The 27556-nt window shown below is 33.3% G+C and overlaps 2 protein-coding genes across 2 annotated transcripts in view; both read left to right on the top strand.

Moving 5' to 3' along the window:
• Positions 1-3266: 3266 nt before the first annotated feature.
• Positions 3267-6318, top strand: HELRODRAFT_162537 (hypothetical protein; the record flags this gene model as incomplete). The annotated part of the gene is made up of 2 exons (XM_009024713.1): positions 3267-4409; positions 6178-6318. The coding sequence occupies 2 exons, from the start codon at positions 3267-3269 to the stop codon at positions 6316-6318; spliced, it is 1284 nt and encodes a 427-aa protein (XP_009022961.1).
• Positions 6319-9686: 3368 nt separating this feature from the next.
• The window catches only part of HELRODRAFT_67160 (hypothetical protein), a gene marked incomplete at both ends in the record, with an annotated part of 25331 nt that continues 7461 nt past the window's right edge, over positions 9687-27556 (top strand). The window contains 2 exons of the mRNA XM_009024289.1: positions 9687-9774; positions 24665-24756. Coding sequence (XP_009022537.1) covers positions 9687-9774; positions 24665-24756 — 180 coding nt within the window. The remainder of the gene's footprint in view (positions 9775-24664; positions 24757-27556) is intronic.

Raw genomic sequence — 27556 nt, 5'->3', positions numbered from 1 at the left:
TGTAAAAAACAATTGTCATATGAGTGAATTTTATTGAATCTATATTTGTCTGTGTTTGTTTGCTCAGTAAACATTCAGAGAATAGTTGTTAATGAAGGTTGATGCAAACTTGTTTGTCCTGTTCAAACGAGCACCAGGTGTTATTTGAGTAACTTATAAGGTAAGAAAATTTTTTTTAATTCAAAATTATTTCTGTTAGTAAAAATATTTAATAATTGAAACGAAAAAAACTGTTTTTTAACGTATTCTTTAATGTTTGAAAAATTTTTGTTTTGTTTGTTTGTTTTCATATACTTGAATGTCGTCAGGGCGATGTTGGTAAGCAGGGTAAATATAATTAATAACCTCTGATAAGAAATAGTTTTGTTATGACGTCAGACAACATTCAGCTCAGCGGATGGATCAACAGGAGATCCCGAGACTTTTTAAAAAAAGGTACCAAAATAAATAATGCCGACTGACTTATTCAATATAGCTTTTTTATTGTTCTGACATATTTTTTTAGTTGATATTTTAAGATGCGTTATTTAAAAGATGAAGCGCTATATATTTATCAACACAAAAATTTTTAGACGAAGAAAAGATTTTGCATGCAACACGGATTACATAAGCAAACATAAAAAAGTAATTTTAGTTCTTATAATATGGGTTTTTTAATTAGGGAAGAAATTATTTTCATAGATAAATGAAGATTGCACAAAGTCATGGAGCACTTTGTTATACAAATTTTTATTACAAATTTTTTTTTTGATAAATCATGTTATTAAATTGTTAAATATGTCCAGAAAGCTAGCATTGTGTTTCAGACTTGAAATTTTTAAAGTTCAAAAATTTTACAAAATTCTTTTCGTCCTTGCTAACTGTTGAAAAACAAGTGTTACTTTGAAATGCGTGTATGCATCAACGTCATCTATTTTGACGAGTTGACTTTCATGTTGACTTGAAGGTGTTGAAAATGAAAAGCATTACGGAGCGAAAATGGATAGCCTGGATACAAGTTTGAAATTTAACGAGCGTGCCAGTTGTTAAAAGGTCATGTGTCGTCTTCCATCACAAAAAATGTTTCCTACGAAATAAACCTCAAACATCCATGGCACTTCGAAGCATTGTTGTGTTATTGACATTAAAAATTAAACTTCAACAATATTATTTCAACACTACAATTTTAAAAATTTTTCAAACATCAAAACATTCAACCAGCTTGCATAGACTACACTAAACTGCTGGCATGTTAATGTATGAACTTAATCATCCAAACCAGGCATAAGCACCATTTTAAATCAATTTGAGAAACTATATTTTCATTTCAAAAAAAAGTTCACGTACGTTTCATGAATCTTTTTGTAACACTTCGTTTGAAATCGTTGTTAGCTCGACTTTTAAAAAAAATTTGTTTTAAGAAGTTTTATGGCTTGGCATAAAAATTTGTTCCCACCTTAGTAGATTTACCAGTCTTTCATGCTAGCTGGTTATGAAACCTGGAATAGATTTTTTAAAAACAGTTTGTGTTCTTCATTCGATTACGTAATTTTATAAATTTAGTTATGTTTCGTTTTGCGTTCTTCATATACTTTTCAGTAGCATTCGCGTAACATGCCCCATACTGTATCTCTTTAGAAAATCAACGGTATCTATTTCACATGTATCTATTGCAATTGTATCTATTCCACATGTATCTATCACAATGGTATCTATTCCAATCGTATCTATTCCACATGTATTTAGTTCCATTGCATCTATTCCAATTTGATCTAGTCCATAACCGACGCAACAGTGGTTAACTCATGAGTATTATTTTTCATTTTGAGTTATCAAAAGGATATTTCAAAGAAATATCAAAAAATTAACTATAATAATTTAAAACATAAACAATGCACACACCAACTTGAAACCATCACTTTATTCATATAGTAATGGTATGCATATGCATATATTGTTTGCTTTACTTCGAAGCAAACACCATTTTGCATGCCTTGCATGTCTTTATAGCACATTTTAATGGCTAAAACCTCTGGAAACAAACTAGCTGTTTGCACAAATAAATAAATAAAAACATTGATGTTAGGCTAGACATTTTGGTTCACATTTTGTTGCTGTTGGAAATTATTGTTTTTTATTTATTATTTTCAATTTTTGCGAAACGTCTACTTCAAGTTTCTGACTGAGTTGGATCATTTTTAAAAAAGAAAGAAATTTTTGTTAATGATAATTGTCACATTTTCTTTCATCTTATGCTTATATTTAACCCATAAAACGCTGATAAATAAACATTGCATACATACATTCTACAGACGCATCCAAAAGCGCTCCGTGTAGCAGATACTTCGAAGCAGTTTATTCGTACAAAGAACGCATATCAATCAACTAAAAATTATACAGAGATATTATCGACACGCACTGAGTATATATACAATATATAATACAATGAACAACGTGCAAACAAAAATTCTTAAAATGCATTAACACACGCAATTTATGGATTCGACCGTTCACTTTTCCCCAAGACACGCACACGCACATAGCATGCACCACGTAGTAGAAACATACACGCCTTCGAGTTGTTTGGTCTTTTGTTTGGTGTTGATTTTTAAATGAAGTGGTTTCCCTCATTAAGAGGATGATTGCGTTAATGGTGATGAATCTGTGCGAACAAATTAACTTCAAATAACGAGGCGTGCCAGAATGATGAATGCCTTCACGTTGTGTTGCTCCGATGGATGTTGCTCTATGATAAATATTCAACATCGTTCTTTACTAAATTTTATCAAAAAATAACTCACGTGTTTCTGTACAATAAATATTCATACTTATTACTTACATTATTTTTTGATGATGACAATGATAACAATGAGTACGAGTGAGATGATGATGATGAGGAGGAGGAGGAAGAGGAAGAAGAGAATGATGAAGAAGAGAAGGAAGATGACGATGGTTGCTATATAAACCCGCCGTGTACATTGCTCTCTGCATTTGTTTGCTTCGACGTGCTTCATTCATCCATCCATCCATCCATTCATTCATCCACTATTCATTCATTCATTGAAGTTTACTTCATTATTCATTGTTCTCTGCAATAAATAAATCTTGCTTGAATTTTTATCTCATTCAATTTATTTCAATTTATCGATAAAATTTTTTTTATTTTTTAGCTTAAAACGTAACTATAAATAAAAAAATAAAATTTGTAAACAAATTATAATATTTAAAATACTATTATTCCTTAATATATCTCATAAGTTTAATTTTAACTGAAAATTTTGAGCAAAATGGTTTCATGTTTTGAGCCCCGCAAAGATCTGATGAACATTCAGTCAAGTCAGCAAATTGAGATAAACGGCAACAACAAAAACAACAGAAACAATCCACACGCACAGCAACAGAACGGCAGATACCCAGCAGCTGACCAAAGCAGTCGTGGCCAGGAAGCTGACGAGGTTGATCGCGCGGACGGCTACAAACAAGAAAGCGATATTTTTGATGCATATTTTGCCAGGGTACGAGAATCTAACTCGAACATGCCTCCGCAGAAATACAAACACCATAGAAGCAGCCACAACGTCAACAACTACCACAACATCATCAACCACTACAACAACATCCAAGACAGCAACAACATTTCAAACAACGACCAAAAAAGGCAGAGGAAGAGTAGAACAAAAAGTGGAGACAGAGTTTTGAGGAGGCAGGAGAACGTTGACCTTGATGATGACGAGTTGGATCTCAGCTACCCATTCAACAGAGCCAGCACAGGTTTCGAAGAGAGCAGCCATGAAAAGAGTAACAACCACATCAATGGTGAAATTATTCGTCGAAGCAGTAGAATGATTTTGAAGCCCGGCGCTAACGTGTACACTCCAACACAGCCATCAACGAACAATCAAATCAGAAGAACGAGTGCACCGATACAACGAGTGCCTCTCTTGCAACAAAACTGCGACCAATCGGCAACTCCAAATTATTCAAAGTCCAAAAGTAGACGAACTCAGAGTTGCAAATACAAAAGATCTGAAGGGACCTGCTACAAATACGACAACAGAGTGATGCATGGTGTCCGAGACATGAGGACGCCCCCACCGCCGCCGTTGAAACAACCCAAGTGGAAACCCAATGCAGACCAACAAAATATTTACCCGCCCTTCATCAACAACAATTTCAATTATAACAACAAATCAACACCAGACTACCTGACCAAAAGTTTAAGATTTTTTGCGGATGATCCAGTAGAGAAGAAGTTGCAGTTGGTGAAGTTGATGCAGGACCTCGACTGCACGGTGGTCCGAACGTTCACCACATCTTCCAAAGGAATTGTTCACAGAGGCGATTCTTTCAGAAGAAAGTCCGAAGCAACTCCTGATATCGTCAAGTCCGCCATGGCATCAGCCAGCAATCTCCTCTGCTCTGCCTCCACAGTACGTTGCAATTTCTCAATTCAAATATTTACTATATTTGTTATTCTGTCCTGTCGGTTGGCTTGATGAAATTTAGTTCAACGCCTAGGTTGCACTAACCGAGTTCAATGTTAAAAAGTAAATGTCACGATGATTCGCATCACATACGCAGTGTGTGTGTGTGTGAGATGTGTGTGTGTGTGTGTGCGTGTGGTGTATGTGTGTGTGTGTGTGTGTGGTGTGTGCGTGTGTGTGCGTGTCGTTTTTTAAAATTTAAAAAAGCTTTCTTACAGAAAACAACGTTACATTTCCAATATATCAGACATTTTAATATATTGTTTTCTTCAAGTATTAAACCAAAAATAATAATAATAATATTATTATTATTATTAACGATAATAATAAGCTCTAGCAACGCTCTTGATATTTACGGTGATGAAATGGTTTTTACGTAGCCACAGATGAATAATTGAAGGCGTCTCGTCTGACACCTGTGATGAAATATTTATATAAAAATTTGATGCCGGTTGTAAATATGAATGTGACCTTTTTCGCTCGCATTTTATCGACATAATAAAAATAACTCAATCAAAAAATGAGGTGATTTAGAGAATATTTTTAAGAAACTAATCTATTTATTAATAATCTTGAAAAATGGCGTTAAGAAAAAAAATTATAACAAAAGAAAAATGATCTGGCGACATCTGTTGCCCTTACGACACATCATCAATTCAGACGAGCCAGGGTTATGAGAAACATTTACAATCTGCTGACATAAATATTTAATTCTAAAAAAATGAAACCTTGAAATTACTTTTTTTTTCATTTTTTCAATTGAATTTTACTCAACACAAAAATGAAACCTTGTATATATGTGTGTGAGTAATTGATTTATGTAGTTATGTGTATTTTTCAAAAAAATTGTACATATATAATTTAAGTTGCCGTTTAAAATAATTTTCGAAAAAATTCGATGTAAACTTAAGTAGAAAATTGCATAAGCTTTAAAATGAATCAGTGGCTAGAATTTCATTAGATTTTCATTCATAGGTCAATACAAAATCAATCCTCGTTTATAGTCTCCATCCGTTTTAGGTCAGAATAGGCCAATACAAAATCTATACTAATTTTATAAAATCGTAGCAAAGTATCGGTATTGGCTTTAAATTTTAAAAAATTGATGCAACTAACATTATCTTACATAAGAATTTGATCAGATGTTGCAAACTAAATACAAAATGTTGCTCTTTTAATATTTTGTAAATATTTTTCATAAAGAAAACCAGAGCTGGTATCTGGTTTAGCCAGCAGCGGATTAAAATTTCTAATTGAAACATAGGATAGTTCGTAAACAAACATTCAGAATGTTAAACATTCAGAATGTTTGTTTGACTAAACCTAGAGGAACCACAAGATCTGTTTAAATTTCAAATTCAAGATTCTTGTTTAAAATTTAAATATGAGTGAATGTAGTTTGGAGTTACGAAATGAACATTGAAAATAGTGAAATGGGATAGCTCCCAAACTTGCAGTGTGTACAAATGAATAATCAATGTTCTTATCAATGTTTAAATTATGAAGTCAGTTAGAGCAGGTTTGAGTTAGGTTAATACACAAAGTATCAATGTAAAAATATTGCAAACTGACATGTATGCTCTCTCTCTCTCTCTCTCTCTCTCTCTCTCTCTCTCTCTCTCTCTCTCTCCTATCTTTCTCGATTTTTAACAATTTTTAAATTAAAATTTAGTATTGAAAAAAATTTAACCAAACTATTTTATTCAATTTCAAGTTTAAAATGATTTCAAAGTTAACCATAGAAGAGATAATTCCAAGTGGTATGAAAGAAATAACGAGGCGAGAACATGCCGTCACGTCCACAGCGTGTTTCACTCAAGTGCCTTCGTATGTTTCTGCATTCCTCTACATGTGAACGTTTGTTCACACATATCCGCTTTTACCTCTACTTACATACATGGACACACACACACACACACACACACACACACAAATACACCAATTAACATTGACACCAATAAACATAAACTCGTTGCCTCTATAGATTTCTCAGACATGTCCCTGTTCCTATTTTTACGTAATCATTCTCCCATTAAAAGTATAACAACTGAGGCGTGGCATGTTCAGCTTTTAACGTAAATCAAATCGTCAGACAGCATAACTCAACTCGTATTTAAATAAAATTTAACATAAAACCATAAAATTTATTGAAAACAAATCAATGTTTTGCATTAGGTAAATAATTTCAAAATGCATTATCGCTGAATTTTTGTAAAATTTGCACAGATGTTTCTGATGGACACGCGTTGGTGACGAGCGTGCGAATGATGTCTCGCGTAACAATAATCTTTCATAATTATTCTTCAATGTTCAACCGGCTAATGGAAGAATATTGGAGAAATATTAATTATTTGTTTCACAAAAATTTGTATTTATTTTTTATGTTTTTCACCATGTAGGCGTAAATTTAAAATAAATGTGTTTTGTTGAGTTGAAACGAAATTCCGTTAGAACGCATTTGTACTTTGCGTGTGTTAGTGTATTTGTTGGAATGTTCGAATAGTTTTAGCTCGTGAAAAAAAATTTTGTAACTCCGCCTAATGGTAACTTGAAAACTGTTTGCAAAAAAAAAAGAATAATCTGATTGAAAATATTTGTTGGAGATGCTTCGCAGATGTGCTGCTGAGGAGATATTCCATCGTCACCACTTCACTTCTTTTCACCGCCCCTTCGTCAACCTCCCACGTTCGAACACCTCCTACTTCATTCCATGTTTTTTTTTAAAAAAGTTCCATCTATACCAAACATTTTTTTAAATTTTTTCAGTTAATTAATCGTTTGGGCTCGTAAAACGAACTTTCAATAAAAACACATCAGATCTGAAAGCGTTGCACGTCGAAAATTGTTGTTAAAATGAAAAATTATAAATTATTTTTGTTAAACAGAAGTAAATATTAGACCAAACTTGAAGTACTTAATGTTCCCGTTTGCTTGGTCTCAATGCCAATCGCAACAACTTAACGTCCAAGAAATAAACCTGCAGGAAAGGAAATAAATGGATGGATGGATGGATGGATGGATGGATGGATGGATGGATGGATGGATGGATGGATGGATGGATGGATGGATGGATGGATGGATGGATGGATGGATGGATGGATGGATGGATGGATGGATGGATGGATGGATGGATGGATGGATGGATGGATGGATGGATGGATGGATGGATGGATGGATGGATGGATGGATGGATGGATGGATGGGGATGGATGGATAGATAGATGGATGGATGGATGGATAGATGGATGGATGGATGGATGGATGGATATATGGATGGATGGATATATGGATGAATGGATGTATGGATGGATGGATGGAAAAACACGGAAAAATTTAGAAACCATGCGGGGATGTTGTACGTCTTATTTATACGCCATAACTTCCTTTTATGTCGCAGATTTGCAAGCGAGTAAACCATCGTTGAAGCTTCACGTGCCAATTAGATCAACGCGCCAGAGTTTTCTTATTTGACATTCATTCCTGTTTACGACTGAGTTCTACAAGAATTTGAAAAATAGTTGAGGTACAACAAACTTCAAACTAACAACTTAACAACTATGCTACCTTTCAACGATCAATTAGTTAACTCCTTCAACCTATCAGCATAAACATAAAAAAAAACGTCAAGGAGAAATATTTAGGACAAAAGTTTTCAAGTTTCTTTTTCAGTAAGGAAAGAAAATATTCGACTTATTTAACGAGAACATCATTTTATAGCAAATTGCTTAAACATTTCAAATCAGAGGAACAATTTAAATTATTAAAAATTTTATTTGAGTAAACCAAGTAAAAAGTCGAGAACAAATTTATTACATGCATTATAAAACAGCAGGTTTCAGTGGCTTGAAAATATAAATCAAGTTAGAAAGCGTCTACGTCTCAGCCTTCTTCATTAAATATTCAGCCTCTCGTTTTTGAAAGATGGCCCACTTGCTGGTCGGTCTAGATGCTGATGCCTTCAAATCTTTTGATCTTTTGTTCTTTGTTTATTTCATTATTTCATGACCATTTAATACATTTGCATGTGTAGTTTATTTCTATTTTTGTATGTTAGTGTTTGTCTTTTGTTAGTTTATTCACTTTTCTCCGTTTAAGAAGTTTTGAACAAGGAGATATACGATGTGATGTGATGTTACAAACCCACGGTTATTTAGTACTTCCAATGAATTCGTTCAATGACCGCTTGTGATGTATTTGTTCCTGCTCGTGAGAGCCTGCCTGCCCACAAATTTACATCAACGATATTCAATGTTGAAGATTTTGAATGTTGAGATATTTTGTATCAAGCAAACCCATCAAAAATTCAGCTGTCAGACTAGCGGTGATAAGCTTTTAAATAAATACTTTTTTGTTTAAATAATTTTACTCAAATTATTAAAATAAATAGATTTTAGGTTAAATAAATTTTAATGTCATTTTTTTCAATATTTGATGCTGTCAGTAACTGATAAAAGAGAAGCATTGTATTATGTTGGTAGAGACTCTTGATAGATTGAAGTATCAACATGGCTGGTTTGTACATGTTTATTTTAGTGAGCCCCCAATTGATTTTAAGTACGCATGCTGCATTGACCTGATGGGGATATTGCGGACCTCAAATTCGAGCATTCGTCTTGTGAGGTCATTCGTCTGATTTATTGCATTTATATTTCTTTAAAAATCGTTTCGAATCGATCGATCATTATTCATGCAAAATAAAATAAATGGAATTATTTCCATTCAGTCAAAAACGTTGTTATGAAAATTCCATTATGAATGATGACAAAAACTCCGCCATTGTTACAATAATGTAATTTGCTGAACATAAATCACAATGTATTAATCACTTATGACATCTGACTCATTTTGACTCATGATCCACACACACACACACACACACACACACACACACAGACAGACGAACACAGACAAACACAAACATACAGACACACACACACACACACATGACAGATTGAATACTTTCTGAGCGGTCAGTCAACTCCTGAGGTTGACAGGTCAGCTGATGTCAACAACACGGGTTATTCATCTTTCCTTCGTAACAGCAAATACAACAACAGCATCAACAAAAATATTGACAACAGCGTTGCTTCAAAGGAAACCAAAGAGCATTCCACCACAACAACTGGCACGCGCAAAAATTCGAAAAAACAACAACACAAACAACAGCCACAAATACTAAACGAAAACTTGAATGTTAAGTGGCCACAGGTGTGCAACGTGTTAGTGCTTGGTGACCAGGGTGTGGGCAAGACGACCTTGCTTCAGCAGTTCTTCACTTCGGAATTCATGGGCAATGCTGATCTTGTTTTTGGTTAGTGGAAGTGTATGGATGTGCGTACTGCTGCTGCTACTGCTGATGATGATGTTGACGACGACGATGATGACTATCTCGATCATCATCATGATGTGTATATAAAATTTATATGTGAAATTATCTTGAATCGAATTTCCTGCTTGAAAACTCTCGCGTACAACGATATTTTAAAAAAATATTCTTCCTGTTTACTTGATTCCCTACGCAGCGACAAATTTTTATAAAATCATTTATCTTTTCATTTTTTTATATTTAGTAGTTGTTCTTTTGTTTTCCAAGAATTTTAAATTTTAATCTGGATGAAAATTTTCAGCAAATTGTTTCAACTGTGTGCTTTAACGACTGTTATCCGATCCACAGAGTGCGTGTTGCTCAAATGCACTGGCGCAAATTTCATGTGGAACGTTTCTACTTCTTCTTCTATGTTGTCAGTTTTGTTTTGTTGGCAACTTTGTGTGTTTGTCAAATCTTGGTGTGTTTGTGTGTCTTTCTATGCTGATTGATTGTTTGTTTTTGGAAGTTGTAGATAATTTTTGAAAAAAATATCTAACAACAAATTAAGATATACGGATTAATACTTTTCAATTTTTATTGAAAATTTTTTACGAAAAGCACGTTACAACAACGCATCGTTGAGAGTGAACAAGCAGCTTGCAACATCGTTCTATATAATAGTTGATTGAGAGTCAGATGATAACATTTGTCACTTTATTACAATACATACGTAGATGCACACATACATACAGAATAAGACCTCTTCGGTTCAAACGATAAGATTTGGTGTTCCACAGGGCTCGGTTCTCTGGCCGATCTTGGTTATTCTTTACACCTCTGAAATGATTGAGGCAATCAGATTACATGGTTCGGAGTGTCATGCATCTGCAGATGATATTTAGTTATTCGCCACAGAATCGTATAGCAACTTTCATCTTGCAGTTGATCGTTTTGTTAAATGTTTGGTCGAGATCGAGAAATGGATGGCAAATAATCGTCTTAAGCTCAATCAAAGTAAGACGCAAATTCTTCTGGTTGGAACTTGGCAACAGCTGTCTAGAAATAAAATTAATTCAGTTATCATTGAGGGCTCAAATATAAACTTCATTCCCAAAGCTACAAACTTGGGTAACATTTTTGATTTTAGGCTGACAATGACTGAACATATCAAGTTTTTATCTAGAACTGAAACCCTACAACTGCGAAAATTAAAAATAATCCGCAAAAGCTTAACCAAAGATGTTATTTAAAGTTTAGTGCATTCGTTTATTCATTCTAGACTGGATTACTGCAACAGCCTATTTTATGGTTTGCCTGAAAAATCGTTATCTGTGCTTCAGTCAATTCAGAATCAGGCAGCTAAGATCGTGGTTGGTGCAAAAAAGTTTGACCATGTTACCCCGATATTCAGAGAACTGCACTGGTTGATGGTCAAGAAAAGAATTTTGTTCAAAATATCAACAATCATGTTCAAATGTATGAAGGGAATGGCGCCAGTTTATTTGAAAAAAAAATGCATGCACCAAAGCAACTGTCTTTTAAAACTGTCTGCTTAAGGTCTGATGATAGGAACTTCCTATGTGTGCTCCAAACCAACTTGAAAATGGCGGAGAGAAGTTTCTCAGTAAGGGAACCAGCCGTTTGGAATAGTCTACCAAGTTATCTAAGATAGCCCGAACTGACGGAAAAATCATTCAAGAAATTATTGAAATCATTTTTGTTTTTATTATGAGATTTGGTTTATCGTAGCAATTCAACTGTTTTTTTAGACAGTGCTTTTGAGAATCATTTTGTTTGTAATTAGCGCTATACAAATTTTTGAATAACAATAATAATAATATACATATATGCATACATACATACATACATACATACATACATACATACATACATACGAAACGAAACGAAACGAAATTTTACATACATACATACATACATACATACATACATACATACATACATACATACATACATACATACATACATACATACATACATACATACATACATACATACATACATACATACATACATACATACATCCGACCACACCTGAAAGCCCTTCACAAGCTCAAATTTTAGATGAGCAATATAAGAAGACTTTTCATGAACTTTTGTCTTCTGGTGTCGGTGCTTCTTCCTCCGCCCGCTTATTGGCTGCAACTAGTGATGTTAGTTGTGGTTGGTTGAGGTCGTGGCCCAACACTTCCGTAGGCACCAGACTCGATGACGAGTCTGTTAGATTTGCCTTTGGTTTCAGACTTGGCCTAAGTATACAAAATAAATATCTGTGTCGTTGCGGCGCGGAGGCGGACGAATTTGGTCATCATGGTTTGGTTTGCCGTTTAGGTGGAGGCCGTCAACTTCGTCATTCAGCTTTGAATGATTACATTTGCCGGCTTTTTTCTAAAGCTTCTATTCCTGTTTTGAAGGAACCATCTGGCATTTCAGTGCAAGATGGCAAGCGACCAGACGGTTGTACTCTTACTCCCTGGAGAACTGGTAAATGTTTGGCTTGGGATGTTACGGTTCCTGGTACCTTGGCCGAGCGCTACGTTCACCTTACCAGCAAAGAATGTGGTTTGGCTGCAATCAGGGCATCGGACGAAAAAATTAAAAAATATGAACACGCCCTGCCTTCTTTAGATTTTTTGCCAATATGTATCGAGGTCCTTGGACCCATGGAACCCAATACTTCAAAATTTATTAAAACATTGTGTAAAATGATTGGTATTCGGTCAGGTGACAACAGAGAGTTCTTTTTTGCAATAAACCACATCTCGTGTTTGTTACAGCGATTTCTGCGTGTTTGTGTGTCGGAAAATATTAATTTAAACTCCGACGTGTGACACTAACGATACATTAAAGTGTTAACCCTTTTAATCAGATGTTTGACTGTTTGGTGTCATTCATCACGATTTGGTTTTAACATACATACATACATACATACATACATACATACATACATACATACATACATACATACATACATACATACATACATACATACATACATACATACATTGGAATTCTTTGCCAATTTGCCAATATATTGGAATTCTTGCCAATATGCATCGAGGTTCTCGGCCGGATGGACCCCAACACCCTTAAATTTCTTAAGGAAATAGGCAAAATGATCAGTGTCAGATCAGGTGACAGCAGGGAACTGTTTTTTGCAACCAACCACATTTCGTGCTTGTTGCAGCGGTTCCTGCGTGTCTGTGTGCTTGAAAATATCCAACTGAATGCCGACATGTGCAATTAACGACAAATCAAAGTGTTAATCCATTTGTTACTTGATGTTTGACGGTTCAGTGTCACTCATCATGTTTTGGTTTTAACATACATACATACATACATACATACATACATACATACATACATACATACATACATACATACATACATACATACATACATACATACATACATACATACATACATACATACATACATACATACATACATACATACATACATACATACATACATACATACATACATACATACATACATACATACATACATACATACATACATACATACATACATACATACATACATACATACATACATACATACATACATACATACATACATACATACATACATACATACATACAAACATACATACATACATACATACATTACATACATACACATAACAAGAAAATAGATGTTTAATGGGACGGTGGAGCCTCGTAAAGAAGAGTGCATGCACGTACGTAGATTGTGTTTTGTGTCTTTTGAGATTTGGGAATAAGAAGAAGATTAGTAAAATTGAAATAAAAATATATTGCTATGCAAGAAAAAGTTGCAACGAGGTACAACATTTTATTTGTTCTATCAATCTCAAACCAACTTTATACAGAAACAAAAAATTTTTTTAAAAAATCAAAACAAACAAAAAAAAGGAAAATGTATGATGAAAGCGTTTCAGGTTACGAAGATGCATGCATGCATCAATATACAAAATTTTATTTTAGGTTGCAATTCACCGATACCATGTAAAAAAGTTCATATGATAACGAGCTGAAGTTTATCTGACAGACTTGATTGATGTCTATTTATAAATTGCATGCCTTGTAATAACAAACACACCCAAGCAGAAATAAAATTATTCCAAGTGCATGCATATCATATATTATATATGTGTGTATTGCGCATGAATGTGTGTTTGTGTGTGTGTGTATGTGTGTGTATGGGTGTGTATGGGTGTGTATGTGTGTAACTTTTGCTGAAAGCGATGCAATAAAAGTTTTAAGTCTGGCGTATGCTATTTTTAAACAGTGGAGGAAATGCATACATGACCTTGGATGGATGGATGGATGGATGGATGGATGGATGGATGGATGGATGGATGGATGGATGGATGGATGGATGGATGGATGGATGGATGGATGGATGGATGGATGGATGGATGGATGGATGGATGGATGGATGGATGGATGGATGGATGGATGGATGGATGGATGGATGGATGGATGGATGGATGGATGGATGGATGGATGGATGGATGGATGGATGGATGGATGGATGGATGGATGGATGGATGGATGGATGGATGGATGGATGGATGGATGGATGGATGGATGGATGGATGGATGGATGGATGGATGGATGGATGGATGGATGGATGGATGGATGGATGGATGGATGGATGGATGGATGGATGGATGGATGGATGGATGGATGGATGGATGGATGGATGGATGGATGGATGGATGGATGGATGGATGGATGGATGGATGGACGGATGGATGGACGGAAGGACGGACGGACGGATGAACATCATCAACAACTTCACCAACATCATCAACAACATCAACAACAACAACATCATCATCAATAAGGACAACTACAACATCGTCGTCGTCATCATCATAGTATCATAGCATTCACGACTTTATCTTATTACGCAGATATGAGTATGCTTGGCATTTTCAAGTCTTAGTGTTGGCAACATTTTGACTTTCCTTGCACCCATTCATCATGTTGTCATCATCCTCTTGCCATCACTTTCACTAATGTCATCATTTTAATCATGGCTTTTTTTTATGATTCCGCCATCATCAGCATCATCAGTGACATTATCACCTTTAACTCCATCGTCATCATCATTATTTTTAAGTGTCTAAACATCATTATCATTATCACCTTTATCATCACCTTCATCATCATCCCCATCATCATCATCATTAACATCATTATCATCATCACCTTCATCATCCCCATCATCAACATCAACATCGTCATCGTCATCATAAACATCATCACCCTTGTTAGCATCATCATTAGCTTCCTCATTATTCATTCAAAAAATTATTATCACATTAAAAATTAACAACAGTATCATCATCATCATCATTAGAAGCATCACCACCATCATCAACAACAACAACCACAACAACAACCTCATCATCAGTCTCAACAACATCATCATCACCACCATCATCATCATCATTATTATTATTATTTTCCGCGTTATCACTAGGGTGCAACAAGCGAACGTCTGTCTGATGATTCATATTCACGTGCAAAACTTGAAAAAAGCATAATTTTTTTTTATTTGTTTTATTATTAAATTTACACTCATATTATATTATAGTATATCAATTTATTGTTATTATTATTATTATTATTATTATTATTCTTTTTATTTTTATTCTTTTTATTCTTATTATTATTTTATTTTTTCCACACATCTGATATATCATTGTTTATTTAAAACTTTTTCCCTCTTGTTGTACATGAATATGATTAAAACAAAATAAATTGTTGTTGCTGTTTTTGTTGTGGTTGTTGTTGTCATGTATACTTTGTTCTTTATGACGTAAATTACATTAAATATGTTGTATCTTCATGTAATATAATGTAATGTAATGCATTGTAAAGCAATGTATGGTAATGTAATGTATTGTATTGTTTTTAATTGTATTTTATTGCATGTGTTGTAATCTATTGTATTGTAACGTTATGTAACGTACCAGTTTTTTGTATTAACTTCCATTCATTCAATGTAAAGAATATATACAGATTATATACAAAAAGTATACAGACAACAGCAACACAACACACAACACCAACACACAACAACACACCAAACAACACTAACTACAACTCAACAGCAGCAACAACAACAACCGAATGATGACGTAAGCACTTTGGTACTTCTTTCATAACTGCGGCTCTTCAGCCTTGTCCTGCTCTCATTAGTCAACAGCTTTTCTATTTTTAGCGTAGCAGTGACGTCAATAGAAGCTATTTATAACTTTTGTTGTTGCTAAAAATAGATTATTGAAGCAAGATTTATTACACAAATGAGCGTGCGTATGTTTGTTTGTCAGTTAGTGTGTATTTAGGCATTTGTATGTGTGCATGTATGTGTAAGTGAAAGCATATATATATATATATATATATATATATATATATATATATATATATATATATATATATACATTTAATGCTTATATGCGTAAAGTATACAAGTGCCTATGTGTGTATCTTTTTGTATGTGTGTATCTTTAAGTATGTGTGTGTGCGTGCGTATGTGCGTGCTGCACTGTTTTGCATTGAAAGGTTCATTTACAAGGTTTCCTTGGTTTTCGTCTCAAGTTGATGTTTGCTCTGTTGATCTGTTTGTTGTAAGTATGTGTGTATTGTGCGTGTGTGTCTGTGTGCGCGCGTGTGTGCGTGTTTCAACGTGGTGGATGGGTGGAAAGAAAGGAGTAATGCTGGATAAATAAATATTGCTTATAAAGAAACTGATAGACGGATCGATAAATCGCGAGAAGTAATTAGTGAACGAACGAACGAACGAATGAATGAATATACTAATAAATGAAAGAACAAACGAATAAATGAATGTATAAATGAATCAATCAATCAATCAATCAATAGATGAATGGATGGATGAATATATGACTAAATGAATGTGCGAATAAAAGGTAAGTTTACAAAAAAAAGTAAAATTTAACGTCAGATAACTCATAGACTCCTAAATAATAGATACTAGACGAGAAATTGAAATTTACGCATGCCCAAACTGAGGCCATGCATTCTATACTACACACATAAAGTGAACAACGAAACATCTTTAATTCTGCAACACTTGAACATTTTAATACTTTGAACAAACGATTAAAATGTTAAAACGATAAATATTTTAAACATTTATTAAAAAAATAAAAACAGTATTCATTGCAAAAAAAATATAATTATGAAAATAAATTCGAATGTTCTGTAATTTACAAAGTTTTCTTTTTTTATAATTAATAGTCATTTTTTCATTTGCATTTTCTGTAATTGATTTAATTAAATTATTTGCAACAATGTTAAAAAATACATTTGAAATTAATTGTTTGAGATCATGCCCCGTGGTGCAAAATTCTGGAAATTCATTCTCCAAGTCATTATTGTCATTGAATCTATTTACAATATCACCAAATAATTGTTGCTGGTTTGAAACAGAGAGAAATTTGTGTAGTAAAATATCATTGTTTTTGATGATGGCAAGCACAGCAATTTTGATGAATACAGGCACTGATAACCTGCAGTACTAGTTGACATGAGAATAAAGGCCTGCTTCATCAAATATCCATTTGTGAGAATAATGTCCCACGATAGCGGTCCGTCACATTCACTGATGGCTTTGAATCTTGCAGCAATATTTAACAATTGAGAAAATTTGGTTAACTTTCCTTGCAGTAAATCATTATAATTTTTTTGCAGGATAGCTTCCCCACACACTTCTACAAACAAATGAAACTCAGGTGTCCCTAATAATGAACAACTAATAGATAAATGATGATCTTCATCAACCTATTAGTAATACCATGTTGTTGTCTATGAATTTAATTATAAATTCAGTAGAAAAAGTTTTCTTTCTCTAATTTCATTTTAATATCTTCAAGATTCAGACCTACGATTGAATCTTCTTCCATAAAATTTCTTTCCAACTCTCCGAGTCTTTCCATTTCTTTATTATTCCTACTGCTTCGAAGCGCATTACCTGATCTTGATGTAGTTTTTTCACACAACATATGTTTTGAATGATTAGAAAAAATAGTTGGAACCGAATCGGGTTTAAGTCTTATCAAAAACGTATTGTTTCGGCGTTGACGAGCGATTTTGCTGCCCTGAGATGATGTGATGAAATCATCTGGAGTAAAATGCTTCGAACAAACCCTGGTATGTTGCGAAGGATGAAAATCTTTTCTCGCGATATTTTTCAACCACTTTCTTGCTAATTCTTCGTCATCAATTGGAAATTTATGAAACGTGATTTTCTGTTTTTCCGTAATCAGACTCCGAACGATTTTCTGACGTATATCCAGATTTACAGCCATAAACTCAACATTTATTAACCATTTTGAAATCAATTATTTAAAATAAAATATTTTTAATAACTTTAATATTTTTAAATAAATCAGCGAAATAAAAAGCAAAATCAACAACACAATACAAGCGTTGATAAACGAAATCAAAACGTTCAAAAGTAAACAACAGCAACTTATATAGCGAGTAGCATCTATTTATCAAATAAGCATGGCCTCAGTTTGGGTCGAGCACACACAAAATTTCATTTAGTTTCTCGACCAGTAGGATATTAATTAGGAGACCATGGATAACTCAACGGATGAATAAGCAGCGAATATGAGTGCATGATGCGAATGTGAGTGAGTGAGTACGAAGAGTGAATGACCCGAGAAAATGATTTTCTTTGAAATAACTAATTCGTGTTTAATTTAAAAAGTATACTCGAACAAAATGTAAAAAATGACGAAAATTTAAAAAAATCAAAAAAATAAGGTTGAAAAGTAATGAGAATGATGGAGCTTAAAATATGAGCAAATTGTCGGTGAAACTTGAAAAATATCCCATCAACCTAAAATACTGGAAGAGATAAGGATTAGGAGTTGATTGGCACTTGTAACGTTTGCTGGGCAACGATGTGGCTGGAAATTATGCAAAATATGAATGGAGACAAATTGAAGCAAATGAGTTTCATTACTGCTGCAGTTATTTTTAGCGGGTTTCACACTTGAATCTGCCTGCTCGCTCAAATCTACCACATCTACTTGCTCACCTACCTACCTACCTACCTACCTACCTACCTACCTACCTACCTACCTACCTACCTACCTACCTACCTACCTACCTACCTACCTACGCTATAAATCACCCCATATAACAACCCATCCAAACAAATGGATACGAAGCACGACAAGCCACCAACAACCAACTTTAACCCTTGCAAAACATCAAAATGCATCACCACAAAATGAAACTGATACAGCAGGATAATTCTGAATAACTCGTGATTACATATATCAATTTATTTGTATTTTTAAAAAGGCATCTTTTTCACTAACTTTTAAACGACCACATGTTTCTCACATTTGAATTATTACATCACATACGCATTACGTTTTGTAGCAAATATAAAACCGTACATGATAAATACACCGAATCTCAAATAACATTACTACATCACATCATGTAATGTTAATCATGTTTAGCTCTAAATTCGACTTCAAAACTTTTTTCCAGTTTTCCTATGCCTATTTACAATAAGTTTTATTTTCTTTCTCTCTCTCTTTTTCTTTTTATTTTTTGTTTCTTTCTATTTCATTCAATTCGTTTTTCATAACTGATTTGTATTAGTGGTTTTTGGGAAAAAAAACTGTGACAACAACAGCAACAAGGACAAAGATAGCAAGAATAAAATGCAATTTGTACGGCTTGAACTTTTTTACTTTTGAAAAACGTTTGATATTGTTCTGACATCAAACACCACAAGTCATGAATAGAAGTTAATTCTTCAGAATCACGCGAATATGAATCATTTTCATCATATTGTCATCATAATTACCATTATATTCGACTTAATTATCATCAACATTCACGTCATCACGGTAATCATCATAATTAATAGTCCATCATTAACCTCCACATCATCATCACCATCATCATCAACAACTTCCACTTTACATATAATCATCACAGTTTTTGTTTCCAAATCTGTTCATCCATCGATAAATATAAAGTTATAAATGTTTCAACGACTTATCAGGTTTTTTGTGTGTGTTGTGTGTGTGTGTGTGTGTGGTGTGTACGTTTGCATTGTATTATGTTATATATGAAATTGCGTAATATAAAGGAATGTAGAGAGCAAAGACAATGATGAATATCATATTCTTTCTGATGAATGTTAGTGTTGGTTTCAGTCACTTTTCACATCATTTGCAAGTTATTATCAAAAATAGCATAGTTAAATGGTGCTCGTTGCTTATTTATCAGTCGTTTGAATTAATCAAAATTTGACAAAAGTTGAATTTTTTTCAGTTCTTTTTTACGCAGATGTGAAAATTGCATTTTTGTTTACAAAACACTTTTTCACGCTATTGAAATCAAACTGTCTGTGTTACAAAAGAGAAATAAGATTTTCGAATTTTAAAAGGAGTGTTAGAACCAGGTAAGCTACTAATAAAAAACATGATTTCAATTACAAGTTGTACCTGTTTGTCAAAACGTTTAATAACCAGCAACTAATTCATCCAAAACACGCCAACAAATAAAAAAATTTAAACAGTTAATAGTTTGTGTAGTTTTTTGGCCAGCCAATACACGTTAAATAATTTACTAAATAAATTTTTTCAAAAATTTATTTATTCTTTCGATTGTCTGTTTTTCATTAATTATTTTATTTACATGCGTTAAATTTTTCACAACGACTTTGATTGAGGCTTCCAGAGAATCTCCCACCAAAGAATGGAGGCTACCTTCATCTAATTTACATTTTCTAAATAAGATTTTTCAGCCATCCTTCCCTACATATAATTACTCAATTAAATTGAAAAACAATAATAAATTGTCACATACTAATTTTTTTAAAGACAAAGTGGCAGAGCGACATTAGACGCACAATTCGATAGAGTGTAGTTAACATTTCATCTGAGCTCAATGATTACACATCAACTTGAGAGATAGATAGAAGCAGAGCACTTCATGGCGATGGAAAGTTTAGCAGACTCCGATCGATATATTGATTGATCAGTGGAAAGCTACTCGGAAAATATTTGACAGTTACACTTTTCATTATTATCAACCAACACGAGAACATTTATATAGTTTCTGCAAAGTAATCCTCCAAGATGCATGTGAACAAGCAGCATCTCCCATGCACACCTGCGCTGCCAAACATTCAAATGAACCTATAATAAAGGAGTTACATATGGTTTGAATGAACGCATGCAGATGCAGATGGCGATGGAGCAATCTGAGGATGAGTTGTGCAACATTGTAAAAAGTTTTCCAACCAAAAAACGAACCTCAGAGAAAACAATACGGAGATTAAATGATACATCAAACAACAAACAACAAGCAAGCAAGCACATGGAAGGCAGTACACATGATTAGCGATTTGACCAGAGTAGTAAGTCGTCTGAATAATGAAGCACAGTAACTTCAAAAGTGCAATCGGGAAGGATTGATTGCGACAATCACATTAAAGTATTTTTGCACGTTCGTTCAGTCTTGGTGAGGTGCTGGAGAAATTAATCGCAGCTTAATCGTTTGTATTAAAATAAATATATAAAATTATTTTCTACAAATTTTGTAAGTTTTTATTTATCTAGACTTGTTTTATTGTTAAATAATAAATATTATTATCCTTGGAATGATGTTGAATGTTGATTGAGACTGAAATAGTTAATCGACATCGCTGGTGTAAAATCAATCATCACATTGCAACACAACACAACACATTCATTCACGATGTTTTTCAATCCATCTACAGTTAACAATATTTCACTTATTTGATTCCGCTGCATGTTTTCACCACACTGAATGTTACGTTCGTTGTTGCTGCCTCGTTAAGTTAATGATGATAGCTTCATTACCTCATTCATGCTTCTTCCAAATCATTGCACCCGTAAGAAAAAAAAGCAAGAGAGCACATCTATCAATATATGAAGCACTAAAACGAAACGTCAGTTCGTTCAACCCAACATTTAATGAAAAGGTCGTTTCAAAATTTTTATGCTCTTCAGAGAAATAAAATAATTTCCGATTGCAATGTCCACACTAGGGACCTGGATGTAACATCGATAATTTCTGAAGAAATTATTTTTATTGTCGTTCTTATGGATTTTTTTTTATTTTTAATTATGTAATTATTATATCACCTTATAATTAAGCGTTGAATAGTTTTATTCAATAGATTACTTTTTAAAATCTACATCGATGAGTTTATTGATTCTTTATAGTTCATGCAGTTAATAAGTTAATCGTACTGGGAATTGGGTTATTTATTATAATTAATGAGATCAACTGAGATTAATAAGATGCATGTTGTTTCACACTCAGCTGTGATTGCTTGTGCATCGTCTCTGTCTGTTTCAGTTGGAAAGTTGAAATGTTTTCTGATGATTTCGTGCAAACTCCCCTGCAAACATGCAAACATCTTCTGGTTCTTTCATCTTCTAAGATGTTTCATCAGACTCAGTTATCTTTCCATCCTTTCATCATTAACACTGCGCAATGTCTTTCAAAGCACTTCTCAACTTTCGTTCATTTAAAACCTTCGCCATACTTACACGAAAACACCACACACACAAACGAACACCACACACACACACACACACACACACACACACACACACACACATATATATATATATATATATATATATATATATACACATATATGTATATATAAATATAAATATATATATATAGTTTGTTATGAAATTCACCGATATTTTAGTGTTAATTAATTACAATTTAAATTATTAATGTTACGTATTAGATGTCTAAGTTGAGAATTTAAATTTTTAACCGCAAAAAATAATTGTCATTATTCATATTTTGATATAAATTTGATTTAATTGTAAGCATACAGATCTATATCAATCAAATCTATCATCAAGTAATAACAACGACAACAGCAACAATGATACAAAACTACAACGACAACTGAAACCGAAACAGCGTATGCAACAGTAACAACATCAGTAACAGAAAGAGCAACAACATCAGCAACAGTAAGAACAACAATAACATCAGCAGCAGCAACAACAACCAGCCACGAAAGCATAAGCGAATCATTACAGACTGAAAATCTGCTCGTCCGTTGGATGGCTTCTTTCCTCCCCATTCCAAATAATCACTCCTCTAATATTTCATCGGTGATGATTAACTTTTAGTAATCAGTCTTGCAACCGTCATGCATACAACATAAGCTAATAGACTTATAAACGAACGTGTATATATATATATGTATGTGTGTATGTGAGCGTGTATGTGTGTGCTTGCGGGTTTGTGTGCGTACATCCGTGTGTATTTGTGTATGTGTTTGTTGTGTTTGTGTATGCTGCTGTGTTTGTGTGTGCGTAAGTTTTTAAGTATTCTCAATCAAAACTATGAAGAGGTTGTGTCATCCTCATCTTCTTCATCTTCTATTCCATCATCAACTAACTATAATGACTGCATTAAAGAAGCATTACAGTTAAAAATGGATGCGATACATCATAGAGAGGAAGAGGATAGCAGGTCCGCACCATGCTCGCATGCGTCCAATCCATCAAGGACTGAAATTGTGAATATAAAAGAAATTGGATAAATAAAAATGTCAAAATATTTTTATTTACAAATTTAATTTCACATTAATAACGTAGTTTGTATTATGATAGTTGCTCGTGGGGGTTTAATAAACTTTATAATACATGCTTTTAATGTTTACCATACCTACTCAATTGATGAGCATTTAAATTAAGAATTCAAGCAATAATTAAATATTGCTTTTTTATCCAAAAATGAAAAGGTTGCCACAATAAAATTTTCACCCACCAATTTTTATGTGCATATATTTTAGCTTTTCTAAAATCTTACTCCTTCAATTTGCAATATGCATACACCATGAATACAAGTTGCATACAATTAGCATACAGCAGACATGCAATATGCATACAAGGTGAGTACACATACACATAATTTCACACACAGAACTCAATCCGGCATGAAGCAGATATCATCTCTCCACAAACCTGAGCATACATGAAATAGAGCAATGATTTACAAGTTAGAAATAAAAAAATAATTCCAAAAAAGCAGAGTTTTGTGATATAATTCAGAAAAGACAACTCGATTGAGCAACGAAATGCAATGAAAATCAATAAAAAACAACTCGGTATCTCAACTTTTTAAAACATCATTCAACTTTTACAACACATATCACTACAACGCAAAGCCAACAACAACATACATAGGGGTAAAGAGCAAAACAAAAACTGACATTACAGAATGCGTATGTGCGTAATGATCACAATGCAGCGCGACAAAAGGATACACAAAAGAAGATACAAAACAGTCAATAGAACCGCCACTCAGTGAATACAAACACAATAGAATACAATGGATACAAATCGTTGACCTGGGCTGACGAAACAATTTATTTATTTATTCTTTCCTTTCCTGTAGTTATAAAAGCCGTTCATTCGTTGCTTTCAACTGAGACAATGAACATTGATTTTTCATCATCAACTGCTTGTAGCGAACATTTTCAGGCATTCAGGCGCAAAACGAATTTTCTTTCTTTCTATATTTTTCTTTACGTTTTGCTTTTTTTTATTGAATATTCTGTCAGTATCACTGTTCTGAAAATTTTTATTTTTTTTTATTTTTATGATAAGTTTTTTTTAAATGGATATAAAGTCATGCCGTGTCAAATTACTTCAAATTAATTGACTCAGAAATATTTATTAATTGATAACATTTCAACTAACATTTTCCCAAAATATTGCAGATAACAAACAAACCTTTCAATAATAAACAAACGACAAACAAATTCATCCCAACTAAACAAACAAATCAAAATTTCAATACCGACCAGATAAAGAGTATGAGAAGACAGTATCTGTGGAGATAGATGGCCAGGAGACGACCGTGACTTTCGTTGACCTTCCAAGCAACAACGTCAAAATTGTTAGTCTCATCTCTTCTTTTATCATTTATATCACCCGAAGTTGATTGATAATGTTTGTTGTCGTTGTCAACTTTTATAATTATGACGTTAGACGAGATTTGTTAAAGAAAATTAAGATAATATAGAAGATACTATTTAAATGTAAAAAGTTTTTTTTATAACTGAAAATTCGTAAATTAAAAAGCAGACCGCTTCTTAAAGCTTCTTAACTCAAAATTGAATTTAACAAAAATAAAAATTTGAATCAGATTGTTGACAAATTTTAATTTTGAAAACGTGATTCTGAACATTAGGACTATTGGGAAGACAATAATTTACTCCTATTGTTCTTTTGTAACACGATCCTATAAATTAGGATGAGTCATTCACTTTGCTGACTTCATAACTTATGCTTACTTGATTTCAATGTTTGTGATCAAACTTGTCAACATGTACTCCACAGAGAAGTTTTCAAAGTTTCTCAAACAATTCCGATACAATGCAATTGCAGTTCGAAGAACAACGGTTAATGTGAACAGAACGTCCAGACATTCCATGCAAAATGATGAAAAATAATTTCAAAAGTATCTGCAAACAATAACAAAACGAAAATTTTGAATAATAAAAAGAAATTCCAGCTACTGAAAAAAATTCTATAAAAATCCGATGCAATTCTAGTATGTTATCTCAACTTATTTAATATTTTTGTGTCACAATAATATACCTAAATTGTGTGCTTAAAATTTTTTTATGGAATTTCTTATCAACCTTTTTTATAAGAAAAATAATAAAAATGTATTTCTGGAGCCAACGACCGCAGTATTTTTGTAAGATTTAAACTCGCCATGATTTATTGATGTTTATTTGATAGTTTTTCATTTATCGTCTATCTCAATTTCCATTTTGTTCGTATGCATATGATGGATGAATGGACTAGCATTTTTATCTTAATTGTTTTTTTATCTTATCAATGGTTGAATAGACAAAATAACTTTTTATACGAGTTTTATGTTTAACCAGTAGCGACATTTCTGATTAAAATTTTTATCTAGAAATATTTATGCATATATTTATATCGATACCTTGGGTGTAATGGTTAAGACTCTTCATCCTGATGCCGATGTTGTGTGTGTGTGTGTGTGTGTGTGTGTGTGTGTGTGTGTGTGTGTGTGTGTGTGTGTGTGTGTGTGTGTGTGTGTGTATGGTGTTGATACCTTTAAGGTCAAATTAATAAAAAATTAATTACATCGACTATGAGGAAGGTGATGTTTAAGCGTTTGTGGTAAGAGACATGGCAGCATTAATTTTCGCCAGAACCATTTATATAAATGAATATAAAATATCAAAATACAACCGCATCAACTCAAAACACCAGACAACAAGCAAACAATTAATTTATTATTGGTAGTAGTAGTAATTTTATTTTTTTTTATTATTTATATACTATTACCATTATTATTATTATTATTATTATTATTATTATTATCATCATCATCATCATCATTATTATTATTATTATTATTATTATTATTATTAGTAGTAGTAGTAGTAGTAGTAGTAGTAGTAGTAGTAGTAGCAGTATTAGCAGTAGTAGTAGTAGTAGTAGCAGTAGTAGTAGTAGTAGTAGTAGTAGTAGTTGTTGTTGTAGTAGTAGTAGTTGTAGTAGTAGCAGGAGTAGTAGCAGTAGTAGTAGTAGTAGTAGCAGTAATAGTGGTAGTAGTAGTAGTAGTAGTAGTAGTAGTAGCAGTAGTAGCAGTATTAGTAGCAGTAGCAGTAGTTTCAATATTATTATTATTATTATTACTACTACTACTACTATTGTTATTATTATTACTATTATTGTTATTTACAACTACAAATTTTAAGAAAGTTTATACCGTCTCAATTGAACTTTGAACTCCGCAGCTACAACTTTTCGCTGACATGGATATCAGAGAACCTAGATAATCTGATTGTTAACGCTGTCAGGGAGTGAATGGATATGCCAATCAGCGGTTGTGTGTCTGAACTACTTTCTCTGCCAACAACAATGGGAGGTCATGGCATCATTTCATTAAAAGATGCGACAGAAAAAATGAGACTGAAACTTCGGAACTATTTTAAAACTAATAGCAACAAAGAGATTCAATGTCTTTATAAAGAATCAGCGATCGATTTTATCAAAGTAGATAATACGCTCTTAAAATACGGCCAAATAAAGTCGTCGCTTAGTCATTTGGAAGAAAAAAGAATTGAATTTAGCTTAAATCATGTATTCTCGCTGCAGAGTCAAGGTTCACTAATTTTAAATATAAAAAATTTCATCAAAGCCAACAACATATCCCGTTGGTCAAAGTCCACGGAAAATCTTGCCGGAGTCCTCTACAAATTTGCTAAGAAGTATTTAGTCCAGCAGTTGCCTACTAATGCAAATTTGTTTAGATGTGGTAAAACGCAAAGCCCTCAATGCCCTCTTTGTGATTCTCGACAGACAAATAAGCACGTAGTTTCCAATTGTGGTTCTACATCCGCTCTGGCAAGATATACCGAAAAACACAACAAGATATTGGCCGCGATCATCAATTGGCTGAAAATATCCGCTCCAGCCAATTGCCGCATATTTGCAGATTTAGAGTCTGAGGGTATTCGCCCAATATCTCAATTATTCAACACTTTACGACCCGATACCGCCATACTTCAAAATAACAAAATTGAAATTCTAGAATTAACTTGGTGCCATGAAACCAATCTAGAATCCTCCAGGCAATACAAGAGAAATAAATACTCTAATAATTTGCATTGTTGTTTAAATAAAGACTATGAACCCATTGTTCATTAGTA

This window comes from Helobdella robusta (genome assembly GCF_000326865.2).
Source record: "Helobdella robusta unplaced genomic scaffold HELROscaffold_4, whole genome shotgun sequence".
NCBI classification, from domain to species: domain Eukaryota; kingdom Metazoa; phylum Annelida; class Clitellata; order Rhynchobdellida; family Glossiphoniidae; genus Helobdella; species Helobdella robusta.
This window is presented reverse-complemented; position numbering and strand designations above follow the sequence as displayed.